General features: G+C 44.3%; 1 protein-coding gene across 3 annotated transcripts in view; it reads left to right on the forward strand.

The window, feature by feature from the left end:
* stxbp5a (syntaxin binding protein 5a (tomosyn)) overlaps positions 1–23,143 on the forward strand; it is a 153,664-nt gene that overhangs the window by 101,779 nt on the left and 28,742 nt on the right. For all 3 annotated transcript variants that reach the window (XM_020496957.2, XM_020496958.2, XM_020496960.2), the window contains exons 8-10: positions 19,520–19,643; positions 20,888–20,966; positions 21,234–21,388. In XM_020496957.2, the coding sequence (XP_020352546.1) occupies positions 19,520–19,643; positions 20,888–20,966; positions 21,234–21,388 (358 nt within the window). The remainder of the gene's footprint in view (positions 1–19,519; positions 19,644–20,887; positions 20,967–21,233; positions 21,389–23,143) is intronic.

The raw sequence follows: 23,143 nt of genomic DNA on the forward strand, positions 1-23,143 counted from the left end.
AGTGGTAAACTCTTCAGTCCAAAGGTTGATGAGTTTAGGCCCTGAATGTTCCACATGAATAGCAGTCAGAAATAAGAATAGAAATACAGTAACTATTAAGTTGTTAAGAGTGAGATAAACAGGATAACAGCTAAAAAAAATTCTGTTATATATACTCCTATTCATTGAACAAGTAAACTTGTAGTACAATAGGTGTGTGTGTGTGTGTGTGTGTGTGTGTGTGTGTGTGTGTGTGTGTGTGTGTGGGTGTGTGTGTGTGGGTGTGTGTGTGCTGCTGTTGGGCCCTGTGGAGTGGAGGAGGGCCAGTTATGGGCCGTTGGGCTTCCTCTCTGGTCTGGTAGAGATGGTGGTCTGGTAGTAGGGGTAGTAGGCTGGGCCCAGTCCAGTCTGCCTATGCTATGCCAATGGAAGTTGTGGTGCTCTGGTGGTGGATGGGGCCTGTGGGGTGTGCTAGGTCTGGTTTGGCGTAGAGGGGGCCTGGGGCTCCTTGATGGTGCAGTTTGGTAGGGGTCTCTGGGTGGTCCTCTGTCCAGTGCGGCATGGGGTGTTTGTCTACCAAGTGCCATGTCCTTTAAAGACTTGGCAAACATCCATACTGTCTGCTTCCTCAGGTGGGAGTGGTCATGCAGATGCTCTGGGGTGATTGTTGAGTGGTGAGGAATGTGCATGTTCGGGAGTAGGCCACACCCTCTGGTGATGTCAGTGTTGACTTTCTGAATGGTACGGGGATGAAAGTCTATGCGGGGCAGCAGAGTGGAGATGGTGATATGGAAGTTGGGGAACCGCTCAGAGGCCCTCTCTGCTACTCTGTTGACCAGGCTGCCTACTCTCTCCTGCTCCTCTCGCAGGTTGTTGGTGCCGGTGTGAATAATACTTTAGCCTGGTGTGCCAAAGTCAGGCTGGGACAAGATGTGGAGTGCATCCTGTGTTTTTGGGCAACATATTTTGCACACCTTGTGGTGGGGGAAGAGTTTATCCTCTTGGATGAATTTCCCATTTGAGTCAATGAGGATGGCCACCTCAGTGGGTTTTACCAGAGTAGTGGGTTTACGGTCTGGGGCAGGGGTACACAGGGCCTGTGTACAAGGAGGGATGTGTGGGGGTGTGTCGGGGGGGCAGAGAGCTTCTTTCTGTATTAGGTGGCCCCATGTGAGCCTCCTTGTTGATTGGGGGTGTGGGTAAAGGGTAGTCGGTATGGGGGGGGTCAGTGGGGGTGGTGAGGGGCTATGCTACAGCACCCTTTTGATGACAGACAACTCCTTTGCCATCTCCTCCTTTACCTGTCCTAGCTCTCTCCTGATGGTGGCCTTTACCTCCTCAAGCGCTGTGGTAAGGCTCTCTCTCAGCTCCTGGACAGAGTTCTTCATCGGGGTCCTGCACTGGTTGGGTCCTGCACTGTCTCACAGCAGGCTGATGGTAGGCTGATGGTAGTGTGGTCATGGCTCTGGTGGTCGTAGGCAGGCATGGGGTAGGATATACCTGATGTGTGGGTCTGGGCCTGGGCTCCTGCTGTTGGAGTGCCTGAGGTGAGGGGAGAGGCCAGGGTGTTGTCCTTGTCTTTTTTGGTTTCTGCTGTCTTCCTTAGGGTGGGGAAGTCCCGCACAAAAGTCCTGAGTGCAGCCTCACTGCCCTGGAACATGAGAGTGCCATTTACCGTCAAAAACCTGTTGTCCTGGTCCTTCTCGCTGTTCTCAAAAATGTGGATTTGCCTTCCCTTGCAGATTCCTTTCTTTGTGATATACCTTAAAGGCCTGGTTACAGCTATATGCCAGGCAGTAGTGTTGTCTGTGTAAAATAACAGGTTTGTAACAGTCCTGTTGTGTGAGCAGTCGGCAAACAAAGTGTCCGGGTTCTCCCTCAGAATTCTGTGTTTAAACTGATTCTTCTCATTCTCTGATCTGATTTCTGCTGGAAATGTTTTTTTTTTTAAAGGGGGGGGGTGGATCTCTCCCTCTCTGTTGCTGCTGGTGCTGCCTCAGTGGCCATGTTGCTATGGTTTCCACTAGTAAACAGTTGGAGCTAGATTAATATGGCTAGCTAGCACGATTCAAATTGGTCTTTTAACTCACTCTCTGTCAATCTCTCTCTTTCTCTCTCTCTTTCCCTACCCTCTCCTTCCCTCTCCCCTGGGTGAGATGATATCTCGGTCTCCTTTCCCTGGTCCTAAGGCTTACATAGTGATTCTCCTTGGCAGCCATGTTGTTTTCTCCTGGGAGTGGTTGTGTCTCTCCTCTCCAACCCTGTAGTAACCCCTCCCCAGAGGCTGGCTGCTCTACAGCTGCTGACTCTGTACTTTGTGGCTCATTAACACTGGGGAAAACATCACAGTATCTACATCTCTGCCATGCTGTGGCATTACAGCTGATGTGGTCGTGTCATCGCCTGCTGCTAATGACTAATTCAGGGTCAGGTCTATGTTCATCAGTCTGAACCCTAGGTATTAAGAGCTGATTAAAGCTGCCCTTGGATAATTTTTCTGTACTGTAGAATAGACTATGGATGAGATGTAGTTATATTGTGAGTCGGATGATAATTCTTGATTCCTGGATCGACAAATAGTATTTCCTGCCAAATAATAGGTTTTGTGCTATTTGCAGAGCTACACCTCCCCCGCCAAACATACATGCGCAACCATCTTGTCAACAGCTTGTGTCAATTACAGAACATTTCCTAGGTTTTTCTACCTGCAGCAACACTGGTGGATAATGCTGGTAATAACGGTAAAAGCCCAGTGCCTCCATTTCCACACCAAAAATGCACGGCCCTAAGTATAGGACACAGATCATAGAGTAACGGACGTAGGGAATAAAGCTTGCAGCATAGGGTAGAGGACATTGGATGTGGCCTAGTCCTTACATTTCTCTAGTCGCGTGATGACATCTTCTATAACCTCACTAATTACAGTAAACTCTCTCCATCTTTGTCACACCTAACCACAGTGTGTATGTATAGGAATTCCAACACCCTCAAACAGCTGATCATTCTTCCTCCCCTTGCGTCTGTCTCCCAGTCTTTCTCCCTGTCATGGCTCAGTGCTATCTCTGCGGGTACAGTGACTGTGAGCACCAGAGAGAAGATGGAGATGGAGAGAGCATCAGTCACCTCAGCCCTGCTCTGTCTGACTAAGTGCCTCAGCCTTGATGAATAGCCTGCCAACACAGGAGCCTGCCTCAGATTTCTATATCCCTCTCTTTCTCTCTCATTCTCCCTATCTTTTTTCACTCCTTCTCTCATTTTGTCACTCTCTCGAAATGTAAACTATACACAATTCAAATTGCTCCTGTTGAAGGTCGTACACGGGGGGGGGGGGATCTAAAAACAACATCAGCTATTTCTAGTAGCCAGACACCATACATTTGTGCTAATGGGACACTTGGCAGATGTGGTATTAACTGCTCTCCCAGTTCCCGCCCCAGCCCCTGCATCCAGCGACTCGAGGGAGGTCTGTCAAATGCTCAGTTATGTGGTTGGCCAGGGACCTTATCTCAGCTCACTTAACAAATAGCTGCAGATGACCCTACTGTATGCCTGTTCGCTCTTATGGGAATGAGCAGAATAGCTTCTCTGACTTTAAATCTGGTAGTGGGCTTGGTTAAAAAAAATGGACACAATTGATATTTGGGTAAAGGACTCGTGTCTTGACATTCTGGTTCTCTTGAAAACATGGCCTCTTAAGGATCTGCCCCTTTAAAAAAAAATGTTTTGGCCTAAAATTACATTCCCAAATCTAACTGCCTGTAGCTCAGGCCCTGAAGCATGGATATGCATATTATTGGTACCATTTGAAAGGAAACACTTTGAAGTTTGTGGAAATGTGAAAGGAACGTAGGAGAATATAACACAATATATCTGGTAAAAGATGATACAAAGAAAAAAAAAAACGTTATTTTTTATTTTTTTGTACCATTATATTTGACATGCAAGAGAAATGCCATAATGTATTATTCCTGCCCAGATCAAATTAAGATTTTGGCCACTAGATGGCAGCAGTGTATGTGCTAAGTTTAAGACTGATCCAATGCACCCTTGCATTTCTGTTCAAAATGTTGTATCAAGACTGCCCAAATGTGCCTAATTTGTTTATTAATAACGTTTCATGTTCAAAATTGTGCACTCTCAAACCATGGTTTGAGAGTGGTATTCTTTCACTCTAATAGTTATACTGTAAATTGGACAGTGCAGTTAGATGAACAATAATTTAAACTTTCTGCCAGTATCAGATATGTCTATGTCTTGGAAAACTTTAGCTCAACCGTCCCGTGGAAGGGACACTGATACTGAAGAAGTGATTCTGTATCTGATAAAGACATTGAAGTGAATTATTATAATGTGTTTAGATGTGGCAGATTGCAGAAAGGGGGAGGAGTGGCCATATATGTCAAAACTAAATATTTCTGTTCCCAAGAAATTTGAGCTCCTGGCTGTAGATGTGTCCATAAACCAGAATACACATTTATTTGTTGCTGCCCTCCTGTAGCCATGGCAGATGCTAATGGTGCGTTGACTCTCACTCAACATCAAGAAAACAAAGGAGATGATAATGGACTTCAGGAAACAGCAGAGGGAGCACCCCCTATACACATCAACTGGACAGCAGTGGAGAAGGTGGAAAGTTCTGGGGCATACATATCACTGACAAACTGAAATGGTCCACCCACGCAGACAGTGTTGTGAAGAAGGCGCAACATCGCCTCTTCAACCTCGGGAGGCTGAAGAAATGTGGCTTGTCACCTAAAACCCTCACAAACCTTTACAGGTGCACAATTGAGAACATCCTGTCGAGCTGCATCACCGCCTAGTACATCAACTGCACCACCCACAACCACAGGGCTCTCCAGAGGGTGGTGTGGTTTGCAAACGACTTGCCCTCCAGGACACCTACAGCACCCGATGTCACAGGAATGCCAAAAAGAAGGACAACAACCAGACGAGCCACTGCCTGTTCACCCGCTATCATCCAGAAGGCAAGGTCAGTACAGGTGCATCAAAGCTGGGACTGAGAGACTGAAAAACTGCTTTTATCTCAAGGCCATCAGTGTTAAATAGCCATCACTAGCACAGAGATGCTGCTGCCTACAATACACAGACTTGAAATCATTGGCCACTTTAATAAATGGAACAGTAGTCACTTTAATAATGTCACTTCCATAATGTTTACACATCTTGCATTACTCATTTCAAATGTACAGTTGAAGTCATATGTTTACATACACTTAGGTTGGAGTCATTAAAAAAATTTTTTTAACCACTCCACAAATTTCTTGATAACAAACTATAGTTTTGGAAAGTTGGTTAGGACATCTACTTCATGCATGACACAAGTCATTTTTACAACGATTGTTTACAGACAGATTATTTCACTTTTAATTCACTGTATCACAATTACATACACTAAGTTGACTGTGCTTTTAAACAGCTTGGAAAATTCCAGAAAATTATGTCATGGCTTTAGAAGCTTCTGATAGTCTGATTTACATAATTTGAGTCAATTGGAGGTGTACCCGTGGATGTATTTCAAGACCTACCTTCTATACGCAGTGCCTCTTTGCTTGACATTGTTGGAAAATCAAAAGAAATCAGCCAAGACCTTAGAAAAAGAATTTTAGACCTCCACAAGTCTGGTTTATCCCTGGGAGCAATTTTCAAATGCCTGAAGGTACCATGTTCATCTGTACAAACAATAGTACGAAAGTATAAACACCATGGGACCACGCAGCCATCATACAGCTCAGGAAGGAGACGCATTCTGTCTCCTAGAGATTATTACATATTTTTGTGCAAAAAGTGCAAATCAATCCCAAAACAATAGCAAAGGACCTTGTGAAGATGCTGGAGGAAACAGGTACAAAAGTATCTATATCCACAGTAAAATGAGCAAGGAAGAAACCAATGCTCCAAAACCGCCATTAAAAATCCAGACTACGGTTTGCAACTGCACATGGGAACAAAGATCATACGATTTGGAGAAATGTCCTCTGGTCTGGTGAAACAAAAATAGAACTGTTTGGCACATTCAGCAACCTGCCCAGATCAGCGTTGCCCGTTTGTCCCTCATTTGTCCCTCCCTGTGTGGCTTCCTACTACAGTGCTCCTTCTACTTTTTGCACCAGTTGGGAGCTCCGACCACCGAGAGGTTCAAAGTTGCCATGGTTATTTCTCTACTGACTGGGCAGGCATTGGAATGGGCCACGGGCAGCTGGGAGAGAGGAGGAGCTGGATTCGAATGAGGGGTTCATGGCTCGGTTCAGAGGTATCTTCGATCATCCACCGGAAGGCAGAGATGGGGATGAGCGCCTACTCCAAATACAGCAGGAGGATCAGACTGCTACCGAGTATGCGCACACCTTCCGGACAATAGCAGCATCAAGAGGACTGCGGGAGGAGGTTCAGATGGAACTGGCCTGTTGAGACAACAACCTCTCCTTGGACGCACTCATCGCGATGGCCATCCGTCTGGATAACCTTCTTCGGGAGTGTCGGCACTCTCATCGCTTCTCTCCCTCCCTCAGTGAACACTTTGGATTAGAGCCTAAACACATGGAGATAGGGGTCACAAGCCTCCCCATGACGGAGACAGCTGGGGCTCTGTCTCTATTGTGGTCAAGCAAGGCACCAGCTCCAGCAGTGTCCAATACTTCCCAACTCTGGATCTACAAGAGCAGAGGGATTGTCACGTGATCTTCCACCTCCTGGGGCAGGTGTAAGTATCCCATCTTCATCACTTTCTGACAAACCCTTTTTGGTGATGATCACACTAATTGACTGTCCCTCATGTACTGTTTCTACAGCTTTAGTGGATTCTGGTGGCACGAGGAACTTTATAGACCAGATCCTTACCTCCTCTCTCAACATCACCTCATACCCGCTCTCCTCTCCTTTTCCAGTTCAAGCCCTCGATAATCGGCCATTAGGTGCCGAGACATCACACACATCACCAAACCACTCACCCTCACTGTGGAGTCCATCCACCAGGAGAGCATCCCATAAATTAATCTCCAGAGCACCAGCTCACAAGATAATCCTCAGTCTCCCTTGGCTTCAACGCCACAACCCCACCATCTCATGGTCGATGATGAAAATCACAGACTGGTCAACCGAATGCCGGAGGACCTGCTTCCCCCTTCCCTGTGGTTCCACGTTGGTTGAGAGTCCTGTGGTTGCCCTTCAGCCCAATATCCCGAAGGTATACCAGGACCTGCGAGAGGTATTTTCCAATTCCCGCACCACCTGTCTCCCTCCTCATCACCCCTGGGACTGTGCCATCAACCTGCGAGCAGGCTCTGTGCCCCCGCACAGACCCATCTACCCTCTGTCGGTGGCTGAAACCAAGGCCATGGAGGAGTACATCCATGAGGCGCTCCAACAAGGTTTCATCCGCACGTCCACTTCTCCTGCATCGGCAGGTTTCTTCTTCGTGGCCAAAAAGGATGAGAGGATGGTGGACTCAATTAATCATCACCAAGTGCCGTTACCCTCTCCCGTTGGTGCTGGCAGCCATCGAACAGCTCCGCGGGGCCTGGTTCTTTACCAAGTTGGACCTGCAGAGTGCATACGATCTCATCCGCATCCGGGAGAGGGATGAATGGAAGACCGCTTTTATCCCAATATCTGGTGGAGTACTTTGTGATGCCATTTGGCTTTGCCAATGCTCCGTAAGTGTTCCAGGCATTCATCAATGAGTTCTTTCGGCACATGCTCAGACGTCATCCTGGTCTACTCGGTTTCCTTGGAGGATCATATTGCTCATGTCCTAGTGGTTCTCGAACGCCTCCTGGCTAACCACCTGTTTGTCATGGCTGAGAAGTGCCAGTTTCACATGGAGGCTGTCTCCTTCCTACGCTAACAAATCAGCCCGCAAGGAGTGAAGATGGATGTCAAGAAGGTATTCTGGACATTCTGGATCCCAACATCATCCGTGGTTTCGATCTTCGCCGCCCGGACATGCCCGCTCCTCATCGTCGTCTGGGGGTAATGTCACGTCTCCGGTTTACTATCCACCGGTCCTAGGAACCTTCATTACGTGCACCTGTGCTTCATCATTAGGCACACCTGTACTCCATTACCTCCCCTTTATCTGGCACTCCCTTAGGTTTTTTCCAAGGTAGTATTGTTTCTGTTGTTCATGTCTAGACGCTACTGCTACGTTGTATCGTTCCATGTTTCTTGTTATATTAAACTTACCACCTGCTTTTCGACTCCTAGAGTTTACATTACAGGTTGTATGTATAAAAGGCAACATTATGCTGCCCTCTTCATTTACCTGTCATAGGCTTTTGATACTGTTGATCACTCACTGCTAATTCAGAGGCTTTCCTCATTTGGCCTAGACCAGGCTGCATGTAACTGGTTTAAAAATGACTTGACAGATAGAACTCAGTGTGTATCTACTGATGGTGTAAAACAGGTTTCCTTGATATTACTAAATATTTCCCACGGGCCAATTCTAGGTCCTGTACTATTTGTGATTCACCACCTGGATTCGGTCTTGTGTAGCAAAATGTGAAATTGTGTTTTTTAAATTGGAATAAAGTAGAGACTCAGAGCTACAAAATGATATATCATACACTGCATTTGAGGAACAATGGGAAAGTAATTATTCTTTGAAAGTTGATCAAATTCTAAACTCACTTTTGAGAAAATCGCCTTTGAATGTGAAGTGAAGAGCTCTCCTTTGTCTACACCCATTCAGCATAGTTCACACCCTCTTAAGCTTTAGCCTCACTCTGGCCGATGACATGTTTACCTCTGGTTAACATCAAAACAGCCTAACCAGCCCTGCTGGCAACAATTTCCTGACACTTTTTTTGCAGAAGTTTACTGACACCGGCCATATTCAACGGTGTTGTACACACATCACATAACGTTAGCTAACGAACTAGCCAGCTAATGTTAGCTAGTTAAACAACAATGAACAAAGTGTCAACAGTGCCTAACAGTAGGCTCCAACTAGAAAAGCAAAAATCTCTGGGAAACAAATAATAACATCAGCTAGGGAGCCAGCCAGCTCTCTTAGCTAGCTAGCTAACAGTACACTTTAGCTTGAAATGAAATCACTTTCTGTCAAAATTAGAAATGTGTAATATCTGAAAATGTAGCTAGCTAACGCTAGACTATCTTACCTATATACATCAACATGCATCATGGACGCGTCTCCCTGTCAGGAATGCCATACTGCGGTTGCCCTTAGTTTGAAGATGTAATCCGGAGACAAGTGTTTTCTCCATCTCTTTAGCTATCATACTCTATTTCCATTGATCTCAAAACTTGATCCCTCAGAAAATAGAGAGGAACACTTGCAGCTCAACTACACAATACTTTTAAAAAAGGCACGTTGGACAGGATTCCCAACAGTGACTAATGAGCTCAAATAGACAGACACGTTCAATATGGCAGACCAATCCTTTCTCCTCTCTCGGCATGTCCAGCCCACTCATTATCTCAGCCAATCATGGCTAGTGGAAAGGTTGCCAACTTTTTCTGTGGCTTAACCAACATTTACAGATGGTATACAAGTTTGTTATTTAGGCACATGGAAATTCACATGTTCAAGAAGGCATTTCTGCCAAAAAACGCATTTTGAATTTTAAAAAAATGTACGTTCAAACGGCTCTCATGTGAAGCGTGACTTACGACATACACCTAGTTTCCTGAATCGGGTCACATTTACATTAACAATATCAACTTGTCTGTAAAAAACTGTAACCTGCACTTTAATTGTTTTGTATGCTATTGCTCTCACAGTTGACCAGGCTATATCTGAACTACAGTCTGCCATCGTAGTTTTCCAGAAAATCTTAATTGACCTGAAATGAGTATTGAATGCAGGTAAAACTAAGGATATGTTGTTCTCTAGAGCACATAAAAATAACTCTGATTTAAGCATATGGACGGTGTCCATATTGATTGTGTCCCTGCGTACAAATATCTGGGCATCTGGATAGATGAAAAACTGTCTTTTAAAAAGCATACTGATCAGTTAAGAAGCTGAGAATAAAAATGGGCTTCTTCTACAGAAATAGGTCCTGCCTCTTGCTAAATAGTAGAAAGTAGAATATTCGGTCAATGTTCCTATCGGTACTAGACTATGGTGACATCATCTACAGTGCATTCGTATTCACCTACAGCGCATCTACAGCGTAAGTATTCAGACACCTCTACCTTTTCCACATTTGGTTAATCAATTATTCTAAAAAACATGCTTTTAAATCACTCATCAATCTACACACAATACCCCAATACCCCCATAATAATACCCCATTTAGACATTTTTGCAAATGTACTAAACATTTTAAAATCACATTTACATAAGTATTCAGACCCTTTACGCAGTACTTTGTTGAAGCACCTTTGACAGCAATTACAGCCTCGAGTCTACTTGATATGAGGCTACAAGCTTGGCACACCTGCATTTGGGGAGTTTCTCCGATTCTTCTCTGCAGATCCTCTCATGCTCTGTCAGGTTGGATGGGGAGCGTTGCTGCACAGCTATTTTCAGGTCTCTCTAGACATGCTCGATTGGGTTCAAGTCCGGGCTCTGGCTGGGCCACTCAAGGACATTCAGAGACTTGTCCCGAAGCCCCTCCTGCGTTGTCATGGCTGTGTGCTTAGGGTCGTTGTCCTGTTGGAAAGTGAACCTTCGCCCCAGTGCTCTGGAGCAGGATTTCTTCAAGGATCTCTCAGTACTTTGCTCCGATCATATTTCCCTCGATCCAGACTAGTCTCTCAGTACGTGCTGTGAAAAACGTTCCGACGGCATGATGCTGCCACCATCATGCTTCAACGTAGGGATGGTGCCTGGTTTTCTCCAAGGTATATCACAAACCGCTTGGAGATTGCCAAGCGTCATGCTTGGCAATCTCCAAGCGGTTTGTGATATACCTTTTACTGAGGAGTGACTTCCACCTGGCCACTCTACCATAAAGGCCTGATTGGTGGAGTGCTGCAGAGATGGCTGTCCTTCTGGAAGGTTCTCCCATCTGCACAGAGGAACTCTGCAGCTCTTTCAGAGTGACCATCGGGTTCTTGGTCACCTCCCTGACCAAGGCCCTTCTCCCCCGATTGCTCCGCTTGGCCAGGCAGCCATTTTTAGGAAGAGTCTTGGTGGTTCCAAACTTCTTCCCCAAAGTTTGGGGGCGCAGGTAGCCTAGTGGTTAGAGCTTTGGACAAGTAACCGAAAGGTTGCACGATTGAATCCCAGAGCTGACAAGGTAAAAATCTGTCGTTCTGCCCCTGCCCCTGGACAAGGCAGTTAACCCACTGTTCCCAGGCCGTCATTGAAAATAAGAATTTGTTCTTAACTGACTTGCCTGGTTAAATAAAGCTACAAAAAATGTAATTAAAAGAATGGTGGAGGCCACTGCTTTCTTGAGGACCTTCAATGCTATCGCCATTGGTACCCTTCCTCAAATTTGTGCTTCGACACGATCCTGTCTCGCTGTGCGGACAATTCCTTTGACCTCATGGCTTGGTTTATGCTCTGAAATGCACTGTCAACTGTGGGACCTTATATTGACAGGTGTGTGTCTTTACTAATCATGTCCAATCAATTGAATTTAACATAGGTGGACTCCAATCAAGTTGTAGAAACAGCTCAAGGATGATCAATGGAAAAAGGATGCACCTGCGCTCAATTTCGAGTGTCATAGCAAAGGGTCTGAATACTTATATAAATAAGGCATTTCAGTTTTTTATTTTTAATACATTTTTTTTAACTGGTTTTGCTTCGTCATGATGCGGTTTTCTGTTTAGATTGATGATGGAAAACATTTATTTAATACGCTTTAGAATAAGGCTGTAATGTAACAAAATGTGGAAAAAGTCAAGGGAATGCTTTCCTAATGCACTGTATATGAGTGCAACTGCCACGTCATTAAAGCCGTTAGTTGCAGTTCATCATAACTCACTGCACCTTATAACAGGCGACAATTTTTGTACTTTTTTGTACATCCTCTACCAGAAAGTTGGTTGGCCCTCTTTGATGTCACGTAATTCTCACTCTGCAGTCAGGTCCATAATTATTGGCACCCTTACTGTAGAATACTATACTACACACTGTAGTATCCCTTGATCATGTGTAGTACTTACTATAGAATGTTGTAGAATACTGTAGTAAACACTAAAGTCTGCAAGAACACTACACTATTTGAACAATAGTAAATACCACAGTGTGTACCCTGGCCATTCCCCTCCCCCATATCCCAATTTGTGCCACCCATAGTGAGAAACCTACACGCCAAGTATAACCATATTGTGTTTTATACAGGCTATAGAAAAGATCAGATGTGCTGAACTATCTGTACAGACCCCAGTCCTACCTACCTACCTACAGTACCTACCTATAGTACCTACCTACAGGTTATGGAAAATTAACTAAATGAAAAACTATAGCAAATACTACAGTAATGTCTGCAAAAACACTACAGTAAATGCTACAGTATACTAAAGTCTGCAAGAACACTACAATAAATACAACATTATAAACTGGGTGGTGCGAGCCTTGAATGCTGATTGGCTGACAGCCATGGTATACCACGGGTATGACGGAACATTTATTTTTACTGCTCTAATTACGTTGGTAACCAGTTTATAATAGCGATAAGGCACCTCGGGGGTTTGTGGTATACGGACAAAATACCACGGCTAAGGGCTGTTCTAAAGCACGGCGCAACCACCTTATTGCTTAAGTATTCTACACCCGCAAAATCACTATATTAATTAGTATAGTATATACTACAGTTTTCTTTTACAACAGTATTTATAGTTTAATTACCTGTAAATACTACATCATACTACAGTAAATGCTACAGTATTCACTGTAGTGTTTTTGAGGACTTTAGTGTGTTTGTGTGGGTGCTGGAGTATGTCTCACTGTCTCATTCCAAAAGACCATTCTCTGAAAGGAGCATAATGTAATCAATCATGAAATTAGTTTATTTTATTTTATTATTATTGTATGATGTGATGACTGCAATGTGGTTCAATTACCTGCTCATTGTCAAATTAACCTCTTTGTTTCTGCTTTTGTAGGGCTGTCAAACTGAACAATGCACTGATATATTTCCATAACCTGTTGAATTGACTCACTGCGTCTGGTTAGATGTGCTTTTGAGACATTCACCTTAAAATTCTTGAGTTGAGAAATGTTTTATAAATATCAAAATATTGGTGTGTGTGTGTACATCATTTAATAATGAGCAAGCAGTAAGACAGAAGTAAGCCGGTCTGACCTTTCCGGAGTGCCTACATAATGATGTAGCAGCCATTTCATTGATTTGTTGTCGTTTGCTAAATCACTTCCTGCCTTCCCAAAATAGAAACAAAGTTGCATGGATTATGCAAAGCAGAGGAAGAGCATTCTTAATTGCTAAATAATGAGACTTCAATTTCAAGCCACCACATCATAATTCCACTCTACTCCCATCCAAATGCCTTTCCGTCTGTTTTACACTCTTATCTGTGCCTCTCTGTATCTCTTTCTGTTTCTTGCTTTCTCTCTCTGTGCATTTCTCTATCTGCCTCTCTTCTCTCTGTATCTCTCTCTATCTCTGTATATTTCTCTCTCTCTCTCTCCCACGTCTCTTCTAGTGTCAACCTATGTCTTGTTCCTTTCATCTCTCTTGACCTTGCCCTTTTCTCTCTCGATTCAATGGGGTTAACACTGTCACTGTCAATGGTAGTACATTTGAACCACCTTTGAACCACCTGTGTGTGTTGTAATTTTATATAGGCACTTAGAAATTATCTGTTATGAATGCTTATACTGTAGGTCCATAATGCATTATGAAGGACAATTCATTTATAATGCATGCTACACAGGTGGTTGAAAGAAAATATTATCATGTACCTGGGATGTTCATGATGTAACCACGTATAAAATCTGCCTTGCAGCTCTTCCCTACTCTTATTCAACAATAGCCATCTGCTGAACAGAGTGTAATCCAAACTAAGGGGTGGGTGTAATAGTCATATGTGATCTCACCGTATGTCCATAGGAGTAACCCTATACATATATGTGTGTGAGAGGTACAACTACACAGTTGAAGTCGGAAGTTTACCTTAGCCAAATACACCTCAGCCAAATACATTTACATTTATACACCTCAGCCAAATGCAGTTTTTCACAATTCCTGACATTTAATCTTCGTAAAAATTCCCTGTCTTAGGTCAGTTGGGATCACCATTTTATTTTAAGAATGTGAAATGTCAGAATAATAGTAGAGAGAATTATTTATTTCAGCTTTTATTTCTTTCATCACATTCCCAGTGGGTCAGAAGTTTACATACACTCAATTAGTATTTGGTAGCATTGCCTATAAATTCCACAAGCTTCCCACAATAAGTTGGGTGAATTTTGGCCCATTCCTCCTGACAGAGCTGGTGTAACTGAGTCAGGTTTGTAGGCCTCCTTGCTCGCACACACTTTTTTAGTTCTGCCCACACATTTTCTACAGGGTAGAGGTCAGGGCTTTGTGATGGCCACTCCAATACCTTGACTTTGTTGTCCTTTAGCCATTTTGCCACAACTTTGGAAGTATACTTGGGGTTGTTGTCCATTTGGAAGACGCATTTGCGACCAGGCTTTAACTTCTTGACTGATGTCTTGAGATGTTGCTTCAATATATCCACCTAATTTTCTTTCCTCATGATGCCATCTATTCTGTGAAGTCTGCCAGTCCCTCCTGCAGCAAAGCACCCCATCAACATGATGCTGCCACCCCTGTGCTTCACGGTTGAGATGATGTATTTCGACTTGCAAGCCTCCCCCTTTTTCCTCCAAACATAATGATGGTCATTATGGCCAAACAGTTCTATTTTTGTTTCATCAGACCAGAGGACATTTCTCCAACTCGTACAATCTTTGTCCCCAAGTGCAGTTGCAAACCGTAGTCTGGATTTTTATGGCGGTTTTGGAGCAGTGGTTTCTTCCTTGCTGAGCGGCCTTTCAGGTTATGTCGATATAGGACTCGTTTGACTGTGGATTTAGATACTTTTGTATCTGTTTCCTCCAGCATCTTCACAAGATCCTTTGCTGTTGTTCTGGGATTGATTTGCACTTTTCGCACCAAAATATGTTCATCTCTAGGAGACAGAACAAGCGAAAGGCACCGAGTTTGAAGGTTTGCCTTGCAATACATCCACAGGTACACCTCCAATTGACATCAGAAGCTTCTAAAGCCATGACATCAGTTTCTGGAATTTTCCAAGCTGTTTAAAGGCACAGTAAACTTAGTTTATGTAAACTTCTGACCAACTGGAACTGTGATGGCGTAGCAGTGATGGCATAGCGGTGGGATGTTTTTGATTGTCTTGTCCCGTCCCTTGTATATTTTGTTTATTTCTTCGTATCTATTTCGTATGTATTTTTAATCTAATTTTATCCATCAACGGACTGAACATACTCTCCTGCAACCCGTCTCACCCAATGCTTTATGGATCTGCTATTTTTTCTACTTTAGAATCGTAACCCTCTTCAGACGCTAGCCAGCTAACTAGCTACTTGCTTGTAGTCAGTTAGCCACTGCTAGTTAGCCATCACTGTTAACAGGGACAGCTGCCAGCTTCAGCCTGGTCAACTCCTGCCAGCCTGCACAGTGCGATATCAACCCAGAGCATATTTGACTGCTTTTCTCCACCATATCTCCAGATTCCTACCACAAGCTCTGAACCTTTACTCCGGATCATCAAGTTAGCTAGTTGATATCCAAGTGGCTACTCCTGGCTAACTGTCTCTGTCCCGAAGCAAGCACCAGTTAGCCTGGAGCTAGCCTCGAATCTAGGCCCATCTTCCGCTAGCTGAAGAGATTTATCAAGCAATTACTGGGATTCAATGACCTCTTTTGCCAATTGGCCTGGACCCTTTGCTGCCGACACGGAGCCCCGCCTATCCATCAAGACTGGTCTACCGATGTAACCGTCCGAGGGGGTTTCTGTCCCGAAGCAAGCACCAGTTAGCTTGGAGTTAGCCTCAAGCTAGGCCCATCTCCCGGCTAGCCGAAGAAGTCGATCAGATAATCCCTGGGCTTCAATACCCCTTTTGCCAATTGGCCTGGACCCTTTGTTGCTGACACGGAGCCCCGCCAATCCATCATGACTGGTCTGCCGACGTAACCGTCGGAGGGGGGTTCAACAGGTTCCCCCTTTGCGACATCCCCCTGAGGCCCATCTGCTAGCCCCGGCCTGCTGGCTGTCTGAATCTCCGTGCCTCCAGCTTGCCTAGCTACTCACTGGACCCTATGATTACATGGCTACACATGCCTCTCCCTAATGTCAATATGCCTTGTCTATTGCTATTTTTGTTAGTAATTTTGGTCTTATTTCACTGTCTTATTTCACTGTTTCTCAATATGCCTAGCCCAGTTGTTCCGGTTGTCCCCCCCCCCCCCCCCCCACACACACACACACATGAGGTGACCGCACATGGCTTAAGTGCTGCTTCTAGAGACAAAACCTCTCTCTTCGTCACTCAATGCCTAGGCTTACCTCCACTGTACTCACATCCTACCATACCCTTGTCTGTACATTATGCCTTGAATCTATCCTTCCGTGCCCAGAAACCTGCCCCCTTTCATCTCTGTTCCGAACGCACTTGACAACCAGTTCTTTTAGCCTTTAGCCGTACTCTTATCCTACTCCTCCTCTGTTCCTCTGGTGATGTAGAGGTAACCCAGGCCCTGTATCCTCCAGCATAACTCCCATTCCCCAGGCTCTCACATTTGTTGACTTCTGTAAGCGTAAAAGCATTGGTTTCAAGCATGTTAACATTAGAAGCCTCCTCCCTAAGTTTGAATTTATTCACTGCTTTAGCACACTCCACCAACCCGGATGTCCTAGCCCTGTCGGAATCCTGGCTTAAGAAGGCCACCAAAAATCCTGAAATTTCCATCCATAACTATAACATTTTCCAAAAAGATAGAACTGCCAAAGTGGGCAGAGTTGCAATCTACTGCAGAGATAGCCTGCAAAGTTCTGTCATACTATCCAGGTCTGTGCCCAAACAATCCAAGCTTCTTCTTTTAAAATTCCACCATTGCCGCTTGTTATAGACCCCCTTCAACCCCCAGCTGTGCCCTGGACATCATATGTGAATTGATTGCCCCCATCTATCTTCAGAGTTTGTACTGTTAGGTGAACTAAACTGGGATATGCTTAACACCCCGGCCTTCCTACAATCTAAGCAAGATGCCCTCAATCTCACACAAATGATCAAGGAACCTACCAGGTACAACCCAAAATCCATAACCATGGGCACCCTCTTAGCTAACATCTTGACCAACTTGCCATCTAAATACACCTCTGCTGTCTTCAACCTGGATCTCAGTGATCACTGCCTCTTTGTCTGCGTGCGTAATGGGTCCGCGGTCGAACAACCACCCCTCATCACTGTCAAATGCTCCCTAAAACACTTCAGCGAGCTGGCCTTTCTTACCGACCTGGCCCGGGTATCCTGGAAGGATACTGACCTCATCCCATCAGTAGAGGATGCCTGGTTGCTCTTCAAAAGTGATTTCCTCTCCATATTAATTAAGCATTCCCCATTCAAAAAAGCACTTCAATAATAAGCATTTTTTCACAGCTGGCCATGCTTTCCACCTGGCTACCCCTACCCCGGCCAACACCTCAGCACCCCCCACAGAAACTCCCCCCCCCCCCCCCCGCTTCTCGTTCACCCAAATCCAAACAACTGATGTTCTGAAAGAGCTTCAAAATCGGGATCCCTACAAATCAGCTGGGCTAGACAATCTGGACCCTCTCTTTCTAAAATGATCCACCGAAATTGTTGCAACCCCTATTACTAGCCTATTCAACCTCTCTTTCGTATCGTCTGCGATCCCCAAAGTTTGGAAAGCCGCCGCGGTTATCCCCTTCTTTGAAGGGGGAGACACCTTAGACCGAATCTGTTATAGACCAATATTCATCCTGCCCTGCCTTTCTAAAATCTTTGAAAGCCAAGTTAATAAACAGATCAGATTCACCAACTACTTCTCAGACAGAGTTCAGTGTGTCAAATCGGAGGGCCTGTGGCCGGACCTTTGGCAGTCTCTATGGGGGTGCCGCAGGGTTCAATTCGCAGGCCGACTCTTTTCTCTACATATACCAATGATGTGGCTCTTGCTGCAGGTGATTCTTTGATCCACCTCTACGCAGACAACACCATTCTGTATACATCTGGCCCTTCTTTGAACACTGTGCTAACAAACTTCCAAACGGGCTTCAACGCCATACCACACATCTTCCGTGGTCTGCAACTGCTTTTAAATGCTAGTAAAACTAAGTGCATGCTCTTCCATCAATTGCTGCCCACACCCTCCCGACCGACTAGCATCACTACTCTGGATGGTTCTGACCTAGAATATGTGGACAACTACAAATACCTAGGTGTCTGGTTAGACTGTAAACTCTCCTTCCAGACTCATTAAGCATCTCCAATCCAAAATTACATCTAGAATTGGCTTCCTATTTTACAACAAAGCCTCCTTCTCTCATGCCGCCAAACATACCCTTGTAAATCTGAATCTTACCGATCGAAGCCCCATATACTACCCACCACTGCAACCTCTATGCTCTCGTTGGCTGGTCCTCACTACATATCCGTCGCCAAACCCACTGGCTCCAGGTCATCTTTAAGTCATTGCTAGGTAAAGCACCCCTTTGACTCAGCTCACTGGTCACCATAGCAACACCCACCCGTAGCACATGCTCCATCAGGTATATTGCACTGGTCATCCCCAAAACCAACTTACTTTGGCCGCCTTTCATTCCAGTTCTCTGCTGCCAGTGACTGGAACAAATTGCAAAAATCTCTGAAGCTGGAGTCATATCTCCCTCTCTAACTTTAAGCATCAGCTGTCAGAGCAGTTTACCGATCACTGTACCTGTACACAGCCAATCTGTAAATAGCACACCCGACTACCTCATCCCCATATTATTACTTACCCTCTTGCTCTTTTGCACCCCAGTATCTCTACTTGCACATCTTCATCTGCACATATATCACTCCAGTATTAATGCTACATTGTAATTATTTTCACCTCTATGGCCTATTTATTGCCTACCTCCCGACTCTTCTACATTTGCACACACTGTACATAGATTTTTCTATTTTCTTTTCTTTTGTGTTATTGACTGTACGTTTGTTTATGTGTAACTCTGTGTTTTTTTTGTCACACTGCTTTGCTTTATCTTGGCCAGGTTGCAGTTGTAAATGAGAACTTGTTCTCAACTGGCCTACCTGGTTAAATAAAGGTAAAATAAAAAAATTAAACGTGAAATAATCTGTAAACAATTGTTGGAAAAATTACTTGTGTCATGCACAAAGTAGATTTCCTAACCGACTTTCCAAAACTATAGTTTATTAACAAGAAATTTGTGGAGTGGTTGAAAAACGAGTTTTAATAATGACTCCAACCTAAGTGTATGTAAACTTCCGACTTCAACTGTACCTGGTACAAATGTTGTTCCACTTTGATTAATTGACACCCTGCTTCCTGTCCCTCACTTCCTGCTTCTTGTGGTCTCCTAGGCGATCCACTCAGTTGCCTGGCACCATGAGGGCAAGCAGTTCATCTGTAGTCACTCAGACGGAACGCTCACCATATGGAACATTAAGGGCCAGGGCAAGCCATTTCAGACGATCACCCCACACGGTAAGGTTGGACACACACACACACATACACATTCACACCATGCTGTCACTTTTTACCCCCAATTTAATTTCAATTTGCAACCTGTCTTCATAACTTTTCTCCGGTTTTCAACCAGTGATCAAGGGTTTAATTTACTCCCTGGTTAAATGTTTCCTCTGCTTAGATGTCTGTCCCTACACACACACACACACACACACATATACATACACACACACACTGACACACATACATACACATACACAAACATATCCAAATACACACACGCACATAGCCTTCACGCACATGCACATAGCCTTCACGCACACACGCACATAGCCTTCACACACACACACACACACACACACACACACACACACACACACACACACACACACACACACACACACACACACACACACACACACACACACACACACACACACACACTGTTTGGCTGTCTTCTGTTTTTACCCTGGATTAACCAGTCTGCTCTATTAGAGATATGCCTCTAGTCTATATACCTCCCTTCACTCTCTTCCCCTCTCTATCCTCACCCTTGTACCTCTCCTCACCTCTCAAAGCAGTTTCACAACATAAGAAATAAAGCGAGACAGAGAGAAATCATAGAGAGAGGGTAAAAGAGAGAAAAACAAGAGAAAGGGAGCGAGAGAAAGCAATAGAAACCTCTTTGAAGCCCTTTTTGAAAGTGCAGTTTCTTTGTTGTTGTGTATGGTGTAATGGGGAAAGGATTCCATTGGAACTGCTTTTAATTAGTTCATTCTTCCACTGCTGCATGCATAATCACTTGAGTTTTTAATGAACAATTATGGAAACGTGTGTGTCAGGTTTATGTGAAATTAAAAAAGTATTCCTTTAAGTAATTTAATTCTGGCTAGGTAACAACTGTAAATCATTAAAATAAATGATGATGAAATTCTTCCTCGATAGCGGAGACTTATTTGACTAACTCTTCGGCTTACTTCATCTGGTCTTTGCACACATAGATTTGTGTATAAATTCTAGCTATCTCTCTTTCCCTCTCTCTGATGGATAGACGTGAGTCTGGCGCACACGGAGCCTTGCACTGGGTATTACTGCAGCATCCAGGGAAAAGGGTGGAAAAAGAGGGAAGAGAGAGAGAGTGGATCGGAAAGTAGAGGAGCGAGAGCAAGGGAAAAGAGGAGAGAGGGAAAGGAGCACAGAGCAGGAGGGGAATAAAGAAGGGAAGTGACAAGCTAAAGTGGTCTGTCCGTGTTCTATTTCAGGAAAACAGCCCAAGGATGGAAAGAAGCCAGAGCCTTGCAAACCCATCCTCAAAGTGGAGTACAAGACCACTAGACTGGGGTAATAATACACACAGACACACACACGCACACACACAGACATGCAGGCACACACACACACGGACGCACGCACACACACACACACACACACACACACACACACACACACACACACACACACACAGGCCTACCATGCTAGAAGAGGTGAATGAATAGGTGAATGAATATGGCATAGCCATCCATGTTGATTTGTTTCCTTGTGTTCATGTGTATCCTGTGTGTGTGTGTCTATGTGTGCGTGTGTGTGTGGTTTATTTGTGTAATACAGAGACCCATTTATGATCCTGTCCGGAGGTCTGTCTTATGACACGGTGGGTCGGCGGCCATGTCTGACGGTGATGCATGGGAAGAGTACAGCCGTGCTGGAAATGGATTACCCCATCGTAGACTTCCTCACGCTCTGTGAGACGCCATACCCTAACGGTCAGTCATCCTGTGCAAGTGCACTTGTGTGTGTGTGTGTGTATGCTTGCTATATCATTATCTACAAATATCCCAGTATGCCTCAGTGTGTTTATGAGTGTGTGTGTGTGTGTGTGTGTTTGTATGCTTGATATATCATTATCTACCAATATCCCAGTATGCCTAAGTGTGTTTATGAGTGTGTGTGTGTGTGTGTGTATTTATATGCTTGCTATATCATTATCTACAAATATCCCAGTATGCCTCAGTGTGTGTGTGTGTGTGTGTGTGTATGCTTGCTATAACATTATCTACAAATATCCCAGTATGCCTCAGTGTGTTTATGAGTGGAATCAATTTAATTAGCAACTACACTGACAACGTTGTTGTTGTGTTTCCAGTTGGACTAATAATACGTTGTGTCCTCGCCTTTCTCAACGTTGACATTTGACCTTTCTGTTGAATTTTCCATTTGTGCTCCAAACAAAGAGTGAGTGTGTGTATGTGTGTGTGTGTCTGTTGCTCCTGTGATGAATATGAAATATCCCAGGGGAGGGTTATGCTCTGCATTCAATATACAGTACAATGAATGTTATGTTTGTATTTTCTCCCTGGTTCACAATAGCTGTGTGACCTTTTTGTGTTATTACATACCCACCCTTTGAGTGGAGGTGGGTATAGACCTTATTCAAGCGAATGGAGTTTTACACCTTGTGCCCGAAGTGTCTGGTTGTCTGGGTCAGAGAGGAGCTGTTATTTTTACCTGCTCTATAGCTCCAGGTAGCCTCTGATTAAGGCTTGAGAAATGAATTAGGTTAAGGTTGGATGGAGGTTTCAGCTTCCTTTTTTAAATACACTTTTTGTAAATCAGTTAGCCCCAGATTAAGGGGTGGTAGAGAAGTTTCAGCCGTCAGCCAAAGTGTCCTTCAAGGGGGGAAAGCAGTGTGATGGGTGCAGGTAGCCTAGCGGTTAAGAGCTTTGGGCCAGTAACCTTAAAGTCGCTGGTTTGAATCCCTGGGATAACTAGGTAATCTGCCGATGTGCCCTTGAGCAAGGAACTTGTAGGTCGCGTTGGATAATAGCGTTAAATAATTACTACAGTGGAAATAGCTACTATGTTGTCTCTCACAACAAACTATAATTTATGAATTGGTTTGATGTTATAATTTATATTATGGTTTGATGCTTTGGGTTGATGGAAAAGATTGATGTTCCAGTCAGTTGCTGGTTCAAATGGTACAGTCGGCTAATCTTGGATTTTAGGATGCTGCTTGACCAAGGTTGTACATACTGTATTCAGACGATAGATGATGAAACGTGTGTCAATGACGTTTAAAGGAATAACTTCATCCTTGGATTAAATCATACTATATGAAAGCAAGTCACAAAACTATTCAATCTCTGTCATGACATAATCCTCCCTAGGCAGTTTACTGTCGTTATGCACGTGTGAATGGGTGTAAAGAGGATGTGATTGTATCTTAACCGCAGCAAATGGGGGCTAAGTCGTGTGGATGTAGCTCATTCAAAAAGTGTGTGTACATTAGCTTGAAGTGTGTGTGTGTGTAGCTTGAAGTGTGTCTGTCGAATTTGGCGATGGTGTGGGGGCTCGAGGAAATGGATTAGCAGACGATCTGACGATGGTTACGTGATGATGACCATGGTGAACGACCTGATTTTGGGACTTTGATTTAATCTCGTTATAGCAACAATACTGGGCTGATTACTCCACTAGTAGCTCAATCTGCTGTTACTGGTAAGAGACAGGGAGGAGGA

The sequence above is a fragment of the Oncorhynchus kisutch genome, linkage group LG12 (assembly GCF_002021735.2).
Source record: "Oncorhynchus kisutch isolate 150728-3 linkage group LG12, Okis_V2, whole genome shotgun sequence".
Lineage (NCBI taxonomy): Eukaryota > Metazoa > Chordata > Actinopteri > Salmoniformes > Salmonidae > Oncorhynchus > Oncorhynchus kisutch.